Source organism: Eretmochelys imbricata, chromosome 12, assembly GCF_965152235.1.
Source record: "Eretmochelys imbricata isolate rEreImb1 chromosome 12, rEreImb1.hap1, whole genome shotgun sequence".
Classification (NCBI taxonomy): domain Eukaryota; kingdom Metazoa; phylum Chordata; order Testudines; family Cheloniidae; genus Eretmochelys; species Eretmochelys imbricata.
The window spans coordinates 23436584-23454597 of NC_135583.1; the positions used below are offsets into that span (position 1 = coordinate 23436584).

Below are 18014 nucleotides of genomic sequence, written 5' to 3' on the forward strand. Positions count from 1 at the left end.
ACATTTGTGATGACTAATCAACACCAGTAATTCTTCAGTCTTTGCTAAAATGACCTCTTCAAGTAAATTGAACTTTTGAAAATTATCTTCTCTCTTGCTTTGGTGGATTGAGGAGAGGTTCAATGTGCATGCACATTAATGGATTAATATGTAGTGCCTATTGCAGTTGGGTCATATCACAAATCAGATAGTAAAAATAAATAACCCTCAGTAGTGAATTTTCATTTTAGTGCTTGTTTTTTCTGCTGCTGTTGAGTTCCACATCACATTTCTGAAATCTCTACTCGTCGTCTCGCCCCCCCTCCCCCCGCCCCAAGTTTGTTGTTCCTCATATTTCTTGGTAAGCTTCTGTCTCAGTTATGGTTTTTACAAAATTTTAGAGTTTTTAAGCTTTCCTGAAATGGTGGTCTAAACTATTTCAGTATACTACCTTTTGAGTTCTCCATCTTGTTCTTTAAACTGTTTTTCTTATAATGTGAATATGCAGGGATATGAGAATATGTCCAGATCGTCATCGAGTTCACTTACAAATAGACTTACCCCAAAAGATGTCAGATAACACTATACCAATGGCTGGATGTGTCACAGTAAGTTATTAGAATTTATCTTGTTTAACTCTGACAGTACTCAGGTTTGATGGCTAGTTGGCACTCTTATGATTTGACAATTAACAGCATCAACAGAATAACATGTATATTTGGTCCCTTGTGCGTTCTATCCCCCATAGCTCTCCTTTCTGTCCTAATTTCTTTCTTTAGCTCAGGGAAGTGAACAGGTGGTCTTGACTGCTGCTGTTCACAACAATATTCACAGAAGAAAAAGAAGGGCAAAAAATGCTCTCAATTCCAGTGACTGCTTAAGCCCACAGTAATAACCCTCATCTGTTTGTGGTGGATGGCGTGTCCTGCTCACCTGAAGGGTTTGCAGTAGAGGTAATCAGTGTGACAGTCTTAGGCCAGGTCTATGCCAAAAAGTTAAATTGATCCAGCTGTATTGCTCGGGTGTGTTAAAAAATCCCCCTCCCCCCCCAATGTATTTAAAACAACCTAACCCCCAGGGTAGACTGTGCAAAGTCGATGGAAGAATTCTTCTGTCAGCATTGCTACTGCATCTCAGGGAGGTGGACGAACTATGCTGGTGGGAGTACCCCTCCCTTCACTGTAGTGAGTGTCTGTATTCAAGTGGTACAGTAGCACAGCTGCTGTGGTGCAGCTGTAGCATTTCAAGTGTAGACAAGCCCTTAGTCTGAAGTGAAGGTGGGTCTTGTGAGCATCCTCAAAGTTCACCTGTGGCTTTTATTATCAATGAAGGGGTCTGCAATGAGAAAAATAAAGATTCGGGCCTCCTGTGTTGAGGCCATTCTATTTTAGGCCTTTTAGAAAATGAGGCCTCATTCCTAACCCATTGGATAAAGGAAACAGGAGTCCTATAAAGGACTGCCGATGCTGTATTACTACTGTGGGGTTTTTTTTTTTCCATTTCTACCTTTTAGCCATTATTCAAACTACGTGCTTGGTGGAGCTCTTTACACGTCAGCATTCTTTTGAATAAGGAACTTAATTCTTCATTGCCATTGTCGTATTAGTTTGTGCCAGAATCTGGGCTTGCTGCACTAAAATAGCCTCAGCTTTCCAAACCAGAAATTAAGTTCAGTGGGGGAGATTGTGCTTGTTGCTGGATGAAAAGAAGCTATTACTGTAATTGAAACAGTTAATGTGATTATTCATGGATACAAGATGGTCACTCCAAGTAAGCTAAGGAAATTGTACCACATCTTGGAGAAATAGAGAAATTATGGGGTCACTCCCATTAGCTGGCCCCAGCACAGCACCTCTAAAGACCCATTAGACAGGAAGGTGGACCAGACTTCTAAAACCAGACTTCTGAGTTTTATTATCCATCTTGACATACGTGTGGCCAGGACCATATCAGAGTAGATGGCAGATATTCCCCCAATACAGTAGCTAGAAATCCCCAAAAGGACTTCAAACCAGTAATCCTCCAAGGTTCTGACATTTGGAAGGTCTTCTCAAAGTCGGATTTGGTGGCATGCCTCATCCTAAAAATGAGGTTCCCAGCCTTGCTTAGATGAGGCCCTGTGGGAGACTACTGAAAATAAAAATTCTTCTTTAAATGTACATGAGCTTGGAATCTTTTCTGAGTTGCCGTCTATCTGAGCTGCACATATGCCCTGTTCCATTTCATGCTCCTGTGTGAGGGCATAAAGGGCAGAGCAGCTGTGCCACTCTGTCAGGAAAAAGATGGGGAAGAGCCCCTTTACAGTGGTGTGAGGCACTTGGCACCAAATGCCATCAGGATGGATATAAATCCCCAGGATTTAAACCCTGTCCATCATGCAGTGGTCTTATGGCCTTAGATGATAGTACAGCAGATAGATGCCTATTCTTCCTCAAGTAGGACAATCCCTGATAAGTGCTCAATCTGCCATTGCTTTTTGCTCCAGAAAATGGGCATACGTGAGTCTCAGATTATATCTACGTGAGCGGTCCATAAAAGTCGCACCCAAACCTGAAGAGACATCAGGGTCTTCTGCTTTGAATGACTGTTACTAGTTATTTGATAATAATTCCCTTTGGAGAATTGTATTCAGGTTAGATTTGCAATCATGGTTCTTTTGCTTCCGTCTGATAAGTATTCTATCATATTTAACGGTAAAAAGTTACTCCCAGCACTAGATTTGCAGCTAATGGCACTGATTTTCCTGGAGGTAAACTTCACCTTGCCAACTCCCAGTCACTCCTCCTTCCCTACATTGTCAGGAACTGTAGCATGTGTCTAAGAACCTTGTGGTGGTGCAGATGAACACCAACTACCTTCTCTACCAAAGGGGTCTTCGTATTCTCCTGATGAAGCACTCACTTTGGCCCTGACATCAACCATATATCATTTTAAGACCTTCCAGGACTTGCTTACAAAGATAGACAAAACCTGGAACATCCAGACGATGGTGAACCATGAGAAAATTTGACATCCTCAGTGCTATCAAGAATTTTTCTCCAGTTAATGAGGGGTATAATGGACCTAGTGAAGGGGACTGTGGCACTCTCTAGCCTTATTCCCCTCCAGCCCTCAGCCAGTAGAGAAGCACTACCAAGTATCCCCTATAGTCTTGAACAATTTTAGGCACATCTGACCTCAGGATCTTTAGTAGTATCCAGTAAAAGACCAGGTCCTGCAAAAGGATCAGAAAGGCAAGGACTTCCAAAATTGGGCCTTTTCAGTCAAAAGGCTTAGAACTAATTGGGTTATGGCTCTGTACTTTACAGGACGGATTTCCACATTGACATCTATCTGGTCCACAGGAAGTACCTGAGATTCTTTTTTGAATGGTTAAACACATTTTTTCCACTCAGGGATATTTGTGCATCCCATGTGCTGGAGCTGAAGGTTTTCGCAGCATTACCTGTCAGGGCAGTGCATGCATCCTGACATCCTTCTGGCTCCTTCTGAGGTGATATTGGGGCAGTGCCTCCCCGACTCTCTATTTTATTCTCATTACCCATGGCCTGAGTCTGAGCTCCCCCTGAAGTTTTCCTCATGGGCTTTTTGTGCATAGTCTGTCAGTTTAGCGTTCTACATGGTTGGCAAATAGTTAGTACACTTTTGGTTTTTTAGTTCTTATTTTTTACTGTATGTTATTATATAGTTAATTTTGGTGTTATGCATTGGTGGCATGCAGCACTTGCTGAGCTTTAAGTACTGAGCATTGTGTGGGGTGTCCATCCCGAATAGTGAGTTCCATATGTGCTGCCTTTTTTGTCTTGATGAGGGACACATTGAAAGGTTCAATGACTGCCCCTCTTTCAAGAAAAGAAAGCAGATTTCCAGAGACCTGCACCTTAAACATCACCTGGGGAGAAGGCAATGATCCTGCCTCGACTTCTGGGCCCTAGAGTAAACACTTTGATCCCCGCCTGTCTGCAGACAGTAAGTGTGGCTGTGGTTGTCTCTAATACACTCCCCCTGGAATTGGACTCTTCGCCAGAGAGAGAGAGGTTGGTTTTCCTCTCCAGGGCCTCCCTGAAAAAGGGGACACAGGACAAACCAGTATGTCTTGTCCAGTATAATTGCTGGTTAGATCAATGCATGTTGTATGCAGTAATAATGAGCATTCCTATCCATAGAAATGACTACTAATTTGCTGTTTTTTCCTCCATTCCATAACATGAGAGGCATTTTTGAATGGTATACATGAAGAGAACTCCTCCTCTTCTTCAATAAAAGGACTCAGAACATTACTGAGACTCTTCAGGTACCAAGGGTAGAGCTGAGCTGTCAACCCATGTTTCCCCATTATGGTGGCAGGAGGATCTGTGCCATACTGTTGTTTTCAGTACTGTTTTCAGGATAGCTGTTGGTTCCCCTTAGAATGGATTCTGTTTTGGGGCAGACATTATTGGTGTTGCCAACCCTGTAAGCTTAAAATGCAGCTAAGGTTTGCTTTGCCTCTCCATTCCAAACTCTCTTGTGGTACAGGAGCCCATTGCATTGTCTCCTGTGTTACCGGGTCTGTCTGTCTGTCTTAGTTCTGATGAGACTGTTAGTGGTATAGATGTTGCTTCCAGACAAGAAGTATTGTAGGGGTTTACGGCTTCTCAGGCACTTTCTTTGGCATTGGTATACAGTGTGACGGCACTGGTACATTCTTTTGCCTCTGTCTCAGCACTAACAGCCTTGGTACTGGGACTCCAGTTGGGTACTGACTCCAACTTATACCATGGCACTGAGTATGAGAGGTAATTCCTGACACCGGTTAATGATGGTGTGCCATCGGTGTCTTGGGACTGTTTGAGGTACTGATTACTACACCTGCTTTGGTACCGATGGTGGCCTCTTCACAATAGGCTGCAGCTAAATTAGATTGCTGAGTGACCCCAGCAGGCTTTGTGCCCCTGATGCTTGCTCGTTATTGAGATGACTCTTTGCAGTCTGGCTCAAAGTCCTCTACTATCTCACTATTTCCTACTAGACTCAGTTGGTCTAGCAAGTCTGCTAGACTGCCTGCAGAAGGAGAGCATCGGGCTTGGGTCTGATAATTCAGCAGAGACAGATAGTCATGGCACAGCGCTTGTTGGTCCCCCATGCTCTACTCTTTGGCCATTTTGGAGCTCTTGGGGTATTTCCTGTTCTTCTAGGGTTCAGTCATAGGCTCAGTCTAGGAGAAGGTCTCCAGAGTGTTCAGTAGAGCAGCTTCCAGCGCTACCTAGATTGGAAATATGAAGAGATGTTGTTCCCCCTGAGAAGCTAATGGTGCAGGAGGAGCCTGGGCCCAAGGAACCAGTTTCACCACAGGAGGATCCATATACTTCTGCTAACCTTTCTTCTTCCCTGATTACTCAATGATTCTGGACTCTTCTCTAATTCCAGAGGATTTTAAAGTCTCATCAGGAACTTCTGAGAAGAATCACTGTGAATTTTTTCCAGTCCAATGAGTCTCCAGACCCCACCTAGTACCAGCGGAGCCTGTGTCAGTGTCCCCAGGTTTCAAAGTTTGCACAGGCTGCAAAAAGCCTAGGCTTGTTAGTGAACCTCATTCCTGTTGTTTCAAGTGCTTGAGTGATGGCCACATTAGAGGCAGGTGCTCTATTTGTCATGGCTTCATCACCAGGATGAAGAAGCTGAGGGAGGAGTGTCTCCGATATATCTTCATGAAGGCTGCCCTTAGACCAATATTTGAACCCCCCTGGTTTTCCAAGGGAAGCTCTTTGAACACTCCTTGCCAAAGTGTTCCTCCAGTGGCAGTATTGGATTCTCTGAGGGGATGCCCGCAGCATCCACATGTACATCACCAAGGTCTAGCACAAGTATATCTCCCCAGAAGGGAGCACTCTCCTATTAGTACTGAAAGGCCCGTGACGGTAGGTACCAATCAGCCTTCACACTCCCAGATGTAAGACTTGACTCTCAGCTGCAGCTCTAGAGCAGGCTGAGCTATCTCTGTTGCCCCTGCTTCAAGCTGCCTCATCCCTGGATGGGGGCCTGGTATTGGATGTATTCTCCCTGGTGCCAGGTGACTTTAAGATGCATTAGGACCCTCTCAGGAGAGCGGCAGCCTCTCTGGACATTCAAATAGAGCTTGTGGAGGAGAGTACCCAAAATCTCATTAACATTCTTTATCCCTCTGTGGTAGGGAAGGTGGCCCTCCCTGTAAATGATGTCGTTATGCAGTAGGCCGAAACAATCTGACAGCCCCTTCCTGCATTGCACCAGTGACCAAACAATTGGAATGAAAATACCCGGTTCAGTCTCAGGGGGTTGTTTTATTTACATCCCACCCTGGGATCATTAGTTGTGGCCATGCTGAAAGAGAAGAGCCATCAGGGTCAGGCTAAGGCTTACCCTCTCAGAAAAAGATGCCAAAAAACTCAAGCTTTTTGACAGAAAAACTTATCCTGCAGCAAGTTTATGATTTTATGTTGCCAGTCAACACACTTTATTGTCCAGATATGATTTCTCAAATGAGGAGGTCAGATCCCAGTTTGCCAGCAAGCAGCCTGAAGCTTCCAGAGAGCAATTCCAATTACTCGTCAGTGTGGGCTGCCTCATCTCTTTCGTAGTCCTACAGGCTTTTATGGACTTGATGGACTTTTCAGCCAGGTCTATGGTGACAGTAATAATGTGCTTTTCCTCCTGGTTACAGTCTTCAAGTATTCCTGTGGGAGGTGCAACACACAATTGAGGACTTTCCTTTTGATTGTTGTGCCTTGGTTTCATCCAAAATGGATGAGATTTTGTACACCCTAAAGGACTTTAGACTAGTTTCAAAGTCTTTGGGCCTCCAACCTCTGGCCATAATATTGTCCTCAATATCAACCTAGACAGCAGTATGATCCCTTTCATTAGGCTGACCAATCTAGGCATGCCCAGGGCAGCAATTTTTACTTTATGTTGAGGACAGTATGCTACCCAGCCTGGGACTTACTGACCCTTTCCCACCTTTCTGGGACAGGTTATACCATATCCTACATGTGTGGCAGTCCATCACCTCAGAGAAATGGGCACTTAGCATGGTGGAATCAGGATATACCCTGCACTTCCTTTCTATCTTCCCCCCCTCCTCCCACCCAACACAGTCCTTCAGGGGCCCTTTTCGTGAGTCTTTGCTAAGACAATAAGTGAAAACTCTACGTTCTTAGGGAGCCATAAAAGAAGCTCTCTGTTCATTGGGACAGGGGTTTTCAGTCCTAATATTCTCTAATGCACAAGGCCAGAGGGGGCCTCCATCCCATTCTAGACCTTCAGAATTTCAATAGATATCCAAAAAGTAGTTCTGTAGTGTGTCTGACTACTATTATCCCTTCACTAGATACAAGAGAGTGGTTTCCTTCCCTTGACTTAAAGGATTCATATACCATGTGGCAATTCATCCTACCCACAGTACATTAATGAGGTTTGTTGTAGAAGACCAGTTCACTGTCCTGCCATGCAGCTTGTCATCCGCAGACAGGGTGTTTACCAAGTGCCCAGCAATGTATATCCTAATCCTGCCATTGACTCAACTCTGTGGGAGAGGAATCACGACTAGGATTAAGCTGAACTGTCTGGATTGCCTGTTTAGTTTAACACCTCAACCAACATGGGTGCAATTCAGTTCTTGGCCTGTGTACAAACATGGAATATACTATGAACAGATAGTGTGGTATTGGCTTTTGCAATATGAACACCTAGATGTCTGTTAGAAACTGAATTGAGTCCCAGTTTGTAATATTCCTTTTCATGTAGGCTACTATTATTCTGATCTGTGCTGGAATGAATCAGTGGATTTAGCTGTAAAAGGCTGTGTAGCTCAGTAATTTAATCTCATGAGTTGTCTTTTTTTTTTTAAACACTTTCAGATAGTACCTCTCCACATTGTGGATGCAACAAACTACTTCGGTCGCATAATAGATAAACAAAAGGACCAATATGCAATTCTTGCTGGAGAGATGATTGAGTATTTTAAGAAAGCTAGGAATAAAGTGTGCGTTGAAATGGTGGAGAAACTAGCACTGTATGGATTACACAAAGATGGTCTTTTTCACAGGTAGGATACTCAGATTGATTTGAAAAGAAGGATTTTTAAAGAATAAAATTTCTGGATATTTTAAAGTAAGTACTTTATATTGAATATTTGTATATACCTGAAAAAGCTCAATATTAGTATTCAGAGGACTGTAAGAGACCATTATTAACCAGAATCCATGTAGTATAATTGTTTAGTATAGTTAATGCACACAATATGTCTCAATTAGGTCGTATCTAGAGTAGTTGTAGCTGTGTCAGTCCCAGGGTATTAGAGAGACAAGGTGAAGAGCTCTATGTGGCTCAAAAGCTTGTGTGTCACCCACAGAAGTTGGTCTAATAAAATAATATTTCACCCTACTTGTCTCTCAATTAGGTAGCTCATATTTTCATTTACTATTATTATATTACGTTACATTTTCATAAATGTTAAGCAAAACCCAATAGATTAAGATTGTATTTATCATTTCATTTTTTGTAACTCTGGTACTGTATTGTATTTAATTTGGAAAACGAAAATTAAATTTTCACTTCTTCTTTTCTCCCTTAAGGGTTCAAGTGTTGGAGATACCCCCAAAAGAAGAAAATAGTTTCTTCTGTAATGTTACTATCAGGTATATAGATGAAGGCAGAACTGGTCAAGTTCAAGTTCATCAGCTGTTTCACTTACCTACAAGATTTCGAATTTTGCCACCACAGGCTGTGGAATTTATTGTTTGTAGGGTGAAACCTATTGATAATGAAATTGAATGGAACCCTAAGGTAATCTTTCTTTAATATAGTATGTCTCTCTTTTTTATCTCAAGTTCAGAAAACTTATTTCTGAATCACTTAAATTGAGCCAATATTTTTGGTAGTGTAGTGAGACAAGACTCACTGGTGTGGCGCCTCCTGCTGGTCGTTTTGGGAATTAGCTCTCCAGCATATGGAGCCCCTCCTCCGGGCCGGTGTCTCACCTGCCGCTGGCCCTCGTGTCCCTCCCGGACCCCGGTTACCCTTTACCTTGGGGTGCTGCTCCAGGCTGTGCACCCCCACTCTGGGTCTCCCCTCCCTGGGGAACCCCCAACTCTCTATCCCCACCTTGCCTCAGTGGCTACTACCAGTCATCCTCTAGCCCCTGCTCACACTGGGGCAGACTGCAGTCTGTAAACCACTCATCAATGGCAAGGCGGGTTTGGACCAGCTGCCTCTGCCTATCTTTGGGCTGCACCTCCCAGCCCCAGTACCTGCATAGGCCTCTATCAAGGCCTACGGCTGGGGACTTGCCAGTCTGGAGCTCCCCAGCTCCTCCTCCCTTTCCCCAGCACTGCTCTATCTCAAGTACCCTTCTTTCCTAGGCAGCCAGGTCCTCTCTCAAGAGCTAGAGAGAGACTGACTGAGCTCCTTGCTCATAACCCTTTTATAGGGCCAGCTGTGGCCAGATTGGGGCAGGGCCCCAGCTGTGGCTGCTTCCCCAGTCAGCCTAGCCTTTTCTCTCAGCCCCAGTCCTCTCCAAGGGCTGGCTTTTAACCCCTTCTGAGCCGGAGCAGGGTGACCGCCCTGCTACAGGTAGTTTATGCTTCATAGTTAATCCTTAATTTTTTAGAAATTGGTGTTGTAAGTAAATTTTATTAATTATTTTAAAAGATCTTCCATTACTGAAAGATTTAATATTCCTGTGCCTTTAGAAAGGACATAACCTATTTCATAACTGCTATTTTAATCATAATTGCCCATAAAGTGGGTAAATGCTTGGTGCTGTTTCTTTGGGGAATAAGCTTCTGAGAGCCCTTCTCAGAATCCAGTACAATCCTTTTTACCCCCTTTCTCTTGAAAACTTTCCACCATTCTTCCACCAATGCAGAAGGCTAGTTGTGGCCTCTTCCAACACCAGTCATCACTGCTCCTTGGGTCTGCCAGGAGCAATTGGAGATACAGCTTCCGATACCCTTGACTCATACTTGTATTTTTCCCCATGTTGTAGTAAAACATAATTCACTAGACTTCTAGGCCAGCCCCATTAATCATACAATATTAATACAATCTGTAATTTTGCAATGTACATCTTTTTATAGTTTGTATGTGGTTTTCTCCAAAACTGTTGGTACTATTTGATAAATGCCCTAATTTCATTGTTAATTATAATTTAGTAACCTTCTAAGCTTAAAATAGATACAAAATCTGTATTTGATTTAAGATGTACTTTAAATACTATCAGAGTTGTTTTTATTAGGTTACTAGATATATTCATCACAAAATTAGAGGAAAACTTCATGAAGCAAAAATAGTGCTTGCCTTGGGAAATACAATTTGGGTTGATCCAATGGTAAGTATTAAATATAAATATCACTATTGGAGAATATTTATCTAAATTCCTTATAAATGCCCAGTAAATGTTTTTTCTCTTTGCTCTCTTTTTATTGATATTTATGTATATATATTTGTGAATGTGTATGTAAATATACTGAGAGAGAAAATACATGATGGTATGGTGTAAGATTTTGGATAACGGCATAATGCACTATTGGCAAAGCTGCAAATAGATTACACAGGTCATCCCAAATGAATGCCAATAGAACATTAATTCTAGGGCTGCTAAGCTCCCTGGGTTTGGGTAATAATTGATCGCTGTTCTAGCTCTGGTTTACTCAGGCATACTCCTCAGTTGCAGACTCTGTGTCTGATACATGTCTTGGCTATATAACCCCACAGTCCAGCTGACTTGACCTTGAACCCAGTGTCTCGATCCTCTTGACCTTACGAGTTGCTTAGATCTGTTCCGTCTAGAGCAGGGTGAGCTCTGGTGCCCCTAGTTATAAACTTCAGGGATTATGTGACAGTTAAAGTAAGGAACAAACAGGCTTTGTAAAGAAACGTTTTTAAATAAACACAGATTTACAAAGCATACAAGAGTGATAGATCTATTTTAAAAAAATGTTTGTTTACCTTCCTCTTCTTCCTCACTACTCCTAACAGTCTATTGGGTCCAAGGTCTGTTCATGTTCAGGCGTTCAAGTCCCTCTTGCTGCTTGCAGGGATTGGCTCCTTTTACACACACAACCCCTACCATGCTGGGTTCACGTACACAGTTCCCATTATTTCAGAGGGAGTGGTAAAGCTCATAAGTTATTATAAAGTCAGTAGTCCGTGGCAACCTTCGCTTACTCTTCCTGTGCATTCTGCATAAAGTAAGAAATACCCCCTCTTCTGGCCTTACTATACATCTTGATGGGCTACATAATCTGGCTCTCAACACAGGACACAAAGTACAGTAATATGGAAAGTGGAGGTTCTAATCCACAAAGCAGGTTTGCAATCTTAAATGATACAAAACAAAATTAAACTTTATAAATAGACACAGACATTTTCCCCAAACTGTCAGACTATGTGCACACAATGAAAATATGATCCCTATCACAAAGAGTGTACAGGTGTGCGTGTGTGTGTGTAACACACACAACTATATTAAAAGAACTTTAAGGTTTCAAAGGCAAGCACTGAGAAGGTAGGAAATGCCATACTCTCAAACGTTCTTTGTGAGTATGCATTATAATATATTCTTTAATTATGTGATCACATACTGCTTTTTTTTTTCCAGAGGACTCCTTCCTTCAGTGTACTCACTTTGTTATTTTGTTTTATTTTCATTGTTTAATGTATATGGCCCCATGCCTTACTTACTGCACACAATTCAAACCTTGCAATGAAGACAGACTTATCAGTTTCCTGATGGGCTTTTCTGTGGTACTCATCACTGTGGTATTTTGAGTTCTTCATAAACATTAATCTTTACGACCCTTCCTTCTCTGTGGTTCTGGAAGTTGCTCTAATTGATGGAATTGTATGGTACCATAACACTGTTCATCATTACACTCTCATAATAGAGAAGAAGTTACTGCAAAACGTTACAAGTAGGTAATTCTTCCATTTAACTAGAGATAAATTAGTTATGTGTGTATTCATAGGTATAGATACACATGTGATATGTATACACATGTGCCTTATGTTTTAGTTTTTAAGTTAATAGACAAGTTAGAGAGAGAATGATTTTCTTATGAGAACTGTTGTATTTACATTGTATATTTTCTTTAATTTAAGGTCCGGGTCACCAAGCTTTCAGATTTGAAGACTTCTATCAATGAATATAATATTCGATCTGAGATTTTGTCTATGGGTATGGGAACTGACAATCCAGAACATATAAAACAACTTCAAAAGTTGTGTAAACATGCAAAAATGTTAGCTCTTGAGGAGAAAACCTTGCAAACTTTGTAAGTGATTACTTTTGATTTTCCATGCTTGATTTCTTCTTTTAATGAATGCTGGTTTTGGTCTGCAAAGAGTTTCTTAATTTGATAAACAGGATATTTATACAGTATGAATACTAGCTGACAACAGTCGACCTTTCACTTGGACATGGTGTCTACTCGATTGGTACCTACAGCATGCTTGCTTTCTCTGAGAGCATTCTCTGGGCTCATATCCAGCATTGCCAAATCACAGAAAAAAATTGTTACTGACCTTCAAATACCTGTAATAGAAATGTCAAAATTCAAAATTTTTGTTTATTGTGATGAGTAGTTCTTAATGAGTAAATACCAAATTTCAATATCCTCCATCAAAAGGGCAGATGAACTGTTAAAATCTGATATAAAGACTAGACTTCTGGGGTGACAAGTGGGAAAAGTCAGTGATCAAATACACTGCGCTCAGGGTATGACTATACAGCACACTAAGCTTGGGTCTGTGAAACAGACTCGGTGTTTCCAAGTGCAAACGCTTGAGCATGCACACTGCATTGGAAACCTGGACCTCGCAACTGTGTGCTATGCAGACCTGAATCACAAGTTCAGCTTCAGGGGTTATATACTCTTTTGTATCCCAGGTTTCCTAGTGCCCTTGCCAGCTGAAGCCACTGTAGGGTATGTTTCATAGTGGAGTATGGCAGAATTTGTCTCCGTGCCCCCAGAAGTTGACCAGAAGTGTTTTGGGTGGTTTATCCTGCAAACACATCCAGCTGAGGTATTTTGTGTCTACATGCTCCCAGCAGCTGGAACCATTAGCATGGATCCTGACCTGGCAGAAGAACTTCACCTCATGCTATCAATACTATTTCAGAAAACAGGCAGAACATCTGCGAGATGCTGGTGGACATTTCAGCAACAGGTTTTGAAGTGCCAAAGACACCTATCAGAGGGCGATACTGATATGCCAGCTACAATCTAGCTGATGCCTGCTCATGCCTGAGATCAGGGCCAAAAGCACAGAGTGGTGGGGTCTCATTGTCATGCAGACCTGGGATGACCAACAGTGGGTTCAGAACTTGCTCATGAAGAAGCGGATGTTGCTGGAGGTTTGTGATGAGCTTGTCTCAACTCTCCAGCAGCAGGACTCCCACATGAGGAAGGCCACACATGTCCAGGTTTGTGTCGCTGTAGCCATTTGGAAGCTGGCTTCTGCAGACTGCTACAGGTCCATGGCTAACGTGTTTGTGTTGGCAAATCAACTGTGGGGGTAGTTGTTGCAGAGATTTGTGAGGTAATCAGGATTGTGATGTACCTGAATGTGATGGGCATTACAAATCTTCCTGAAATAATTGCTGGCTTTGTGACAGTGGGTTTTACAAACTGCGCCAGGGCCATTGCTGGGACTTGTGCCTGTAGTTTGCCCTCTAGAAGGAGGAGCACATGGGAACATAAACTGTAGAGGGTACAACTCTACTATTATGAAGGCACTGGTCAACCACAGAGGCAGATTAATGGACACTAACATGGGATGGATTAGCAGGGTGCATGATGCCAGGGTGTCCTGGAGATCGGGACTTTACTTTCCTGGACACCTGAGACATTTATTCCCACTGAATGAAGTTATAAATAGTGTCACTGTCTCTCGTGTTGCTCTGGGGAGACCCCACTTGTCCCTTTGTTGCCATGGCTTATGAAACCCTTACCAAAATGTCTGGCAAAAGAAGGTTCAGCTACACACAGTAGCTGTAGGATGGTGATGGTTGTGGAATGTGTATTTGGCAGATTAAAATCCCATTGGCACTGCCTTCAAAACCGTTTGGATGCAATGTCATCAGTACTGTCTGCATTATTGTTGTGTGTTGCATTCTGCAGAATTGTTTGTGAGGACAAGGGGGAATCTTGTCACCGGGGTGGACTCAGGACATTGCTGGATTTCTGAACTGGTGTACACAGCCAGATAGCATAGCTGTCATGACTGGTGCTGGATCCACATGCAACGGAAATCAGGGATGCTCTGTGTGCCCAGGTGATGGGTATGCGTGGTCCCATACATAAGGGGGGACGATATGATATTTGAAATTGTACTGTACATGAGTGTAGGACAGCAATGGGAGGATTTTTGTAAATGTATTGGTATTATGTATTGTGAATTTTGTACACACTTTCAGGAAATGTACAGAAACGTGTTATGGAATTGATCATTACTGGCCACGTACTGCAACTCACAGCTTATATATTATAGTGATGACAGTTTATAAATTTTTATTATGAAAGTTACTGAGAATGAACATGAGATGACTGGCACTTTTAACATAGATGAAAGTTGCTGTTGTATTCTTGTGTGTGAATTCAACACTACTTTACTTTACACATGTATTTACATGTAGGAACCAGGAAGGCAGACCAGCTGCCATCAAAACGTACATCACAATAAACAAAGTCAGTGCCAAAACAGTCAAAGGTCCATATTGCCAAATTACATGTCTAGCTTTTCCTATATGTCCCCTGTCATAAGAATGACCATACTGGGTCAGACCAATGGTCCATCTAGCCCAGTAATCTATCTTCTAACAGTGGTCTGTGTCAGATGCTTCAGTGGGAGTGACAGAACAGGGTAGTTTATTGATTCATCCATCCATTCATCCCCTATCATTCATTCCCAGCTTCTGGCAGCCAGAGGTTTAGTGACACCCATACCATGGTGTTGCATTCTGTATCATCTTGGCTAATAGATATTGCTGGACCTTTCCTTCATGAACTTATCTAATTCTTTCTTGAATTCAGTTATAATTTTGGCCTTTACAACATCCCCTCGCAATGAGTTCCACAGATTGATTGTGAGTTGTGTGGAGTACTTAGTTATGTTTGTTTTTAAATCTGCTGCATATTAATTACATTATGTGACAAAGCTCTGTCCTTGCCTCCGTGGGTCCCACGTTTCCTGGCGGATTTCACTAGCTTCAGAGGCTCACTGTGACCCTCCACGTAACCCTTCTTTCTCTAGAGACAAGCGTCACAGTCTACTGAGCCATTTTCATCATAAGCCAGCAAGGGAGGTGAGGAGAAGTTATCCTTCCTTGCACAGTCTCTGTTGTCTCCCAGTCTCCATGATTAATCAGGGGGCAGAGGTGGGGGGGGAGCCTGGGCCCACCCTCTACTCCGGGCTCCAGCCCAGGGACCTCAATAGTATCAGCTATGGTAGCTGACCTTTTAGAAACATGACATGTACAATTCCCTGAGCTACTTCCCCCACAGCAGCCCTCACTTCCTCAAGCTCCACTTCACCCTTACCTCAGGGCCTTCTTCCTTGTGCCTGATATGGTGTGTACTACTCAGCCTCTCCAACAGCGCAACTTCCCTCCACAGCTCCTGACATGCACACCCACCTGACTGACTGGGAGGCTTTTAACTAGTTTCAACCAGCCCCTGATTGGCTTCAGGTGTCCCAGTCAACCTAGCATTCTCCCTGCCTTCTGGAAAGTTCTTAATTGGCCCCAGGTGTCTTAATTGACTGGAGCAGCTTCCATTTCACTTAACCTGGTACCAGGGATTTGTTTAGCCTGGAGCTAATATATCTATCTACCACTACTTTTCTATAGCCATCTAGCCTTGCCCCGTCATAATTAGGTGACCCCTGGTTCTTGTGTTATGTGAAGGGGCAAATGACACTTCTTTGAGTAGGTGCAGCTTTGTATTCCACTTAGGTGTGTGCACACCCAGTGCACCAGAGCCAGAGAAATTTGCCTAACAGAATCCATAAAGAGGTGACGCTCATGCCTGTGGCTGTAGCCCTCCCCTGGCTACATGAGGCAGCGCCACCCCGGACCGACTCAGTTCCTTCTTTTTGCCCATGGCTCAAGTCAGACCTCTGTGTGATCTCAGCCTCTCAACTAGGTTTATTTTTTTTCCTCTTGTTGGATATAGTTAGTAACACCCTTAGTATTAGTCAGTGTTAGTTGTAGTAGTTTGTTTCCCTAGGTGATGCCCTCACCGGGGTTTAAACATTGTCCTTCATTGGCAAGGCTCACATCAAGGAGTGTTGCATGATCTGCAGATCATTTAAGAAACTGATTGATTCAAGTGGCTCAGAACCTTCGCCTTAAGCAGCACCTGATTGAACAGGCCATGCGGCCTGCTTTGGTACTGAGGCCCTCATTGCGTCTGAGAGTGCCTTCGGGCTCCAAGAGCACTGCCACTTCATGTTTTGGAGCAGATGTCTCTCTGAAGAAACAGAGGAACAGTTGCCTGTCAACTGCACCGAGAAAAAAGTCACATAAGACCAATTGAGACCGCTCCTGGTCTTGGGGTGACTCTTCCGCCTCCCTCAGGAAAAGTGTTGACTGTCACATAGTTGGTGCCAGTGCGCAGGGTGGCATGGGTACCTCTAACCTTTCTCCAGTACTGAATAGGAAGGATAGAATTCCTGTAGCATTGACTCTGGTTCCAGCCCCGGACATCCATTGAGTCTGGTACTGATGAAGAAGATGCTGTTACCAACTTTTTCCACATAGGCAGCAACAGACCTCCTCTACCTTTCTGTCCTGACCTCTTTGTTGCTCCAGGACATTGCCAGGGCTGTGTCAACTATAGCCCCGTCCGTTGAACTAGCTGCTGAACCCTCAGTTCTTTCAGCACCACAGTGCACCCCAGTGTTCTCTTTCCACTAATTGTGGAAGTAGGACCAGTACTGGGAACCTTCTCAGCACCACTGCAATCAACACTGCAAATCCTTCATTGGCAGCTTTTCACTGCCCTCCATGTTGGTACCATCAGACACTCATGTACTACTGTTCATTTCAGGACTGGCATGCTCGATACACCTCTATTGGCAGCACCACTTCCTGCCTCATTCTGGGGGATGGATGAGTCAGACTGCCTACTTGCTCTCTCTGATCTTGCCTCCACTCTTATCTCTGGGATCCTGAGACTTCTCTGCATCTGAGCTTGGGTTGTCATCCTTGTCACCTGATGTACCGGGGTACCACTGAGCCCACCTGTTCCACCAGCATGGGCTCCCATACACTATCCTGCTGAGCCAAGCCCGCAAGCCTCCTCCAGCACATACACAAGTAGGGACACACCCAGCTGCAGAAAGGCACAGACACTGAAATCAGGACTGCACGGGAAGACTTCAGCTGCGGAATTGCCCAGCACTCAAGTGCATACCCCCTCTGGAATGTAAACCCAAAGTTGTATAGTCTTGCATTTCACAGAGAATTATACAGCCCAAGCTTATGAAATTCACCCTCTTCCTCAGTGTGGAGGAAGGATATGCAGAGCTTTTGCCACCACCCCCCCCATTATGAATTCCACAGACTCGTTTTAGAGAAAACAAAAACAAGTTTAACTACAAAAGATAGATTTTAAGTGATTATAAGGGCTAGCAAACATATCAAAGCAGATTGCCTATTAAATGAAACAAACACGCAAACTAAGCGTAAGATACTAAAGAAATTGGTTACAAGTAGTAATTTCTCACCATAAATGTTGTTTTAGGCAGATTGCAGAGGTTCTTGAAGACAAGCTAGCTGCTCTTGCTTGCAGCTTAAAACTCCAGGTATTTTTCATAGGCCAGACACCTTTTCCAGTCTGGGCTCAGTTCTTCTTCCCCCCCGTTTGTGTTTTGTTTCTTAGATGTTTCCAGCAGTCATCCTGGGTGGGGATTCAGTGAAGAACAAAAGCTGATTGTCACTCCCATGCCTTAAATGGGTTTTACATATGGTGGGAACCCTTTGTTTTGCCCCCTCCCAGTGGAAAAATACTGGT

At 43.3% G+C, this 18014-nt stretch overlaps 1 protein-coding gene across 1 annotated transcript in view; it reads left to right on the forward strand.

Moving 5' to 3' along the window:
* The window catches only part of TDRD12 (tudor domain containing 12), a 119184-nt gene that overhangs the window by 69018 nt on the left and 32152 nt on the right, over positions 1-18014 (forward strand). The window contains exons 22-26 of the mRNA XM_077831038.1: positions 488-587; positions 7857-8044; positions 8574-8784; positions 10235-10327; positions 12100-12272. Of these exons, the coding sequence (XP_077687164.1) occupies positions 488-587; positions 7857-8044; positions 8574-8784; positions 10235-10327; positions 12100-12272 (765 nt within the window). The remainder of the gene's footprint in view (positions 1-487; positions 588-7856; positions 8045-8573; positions 8785-10234; positions 10328-12099; positions 12273-18014) is intronic.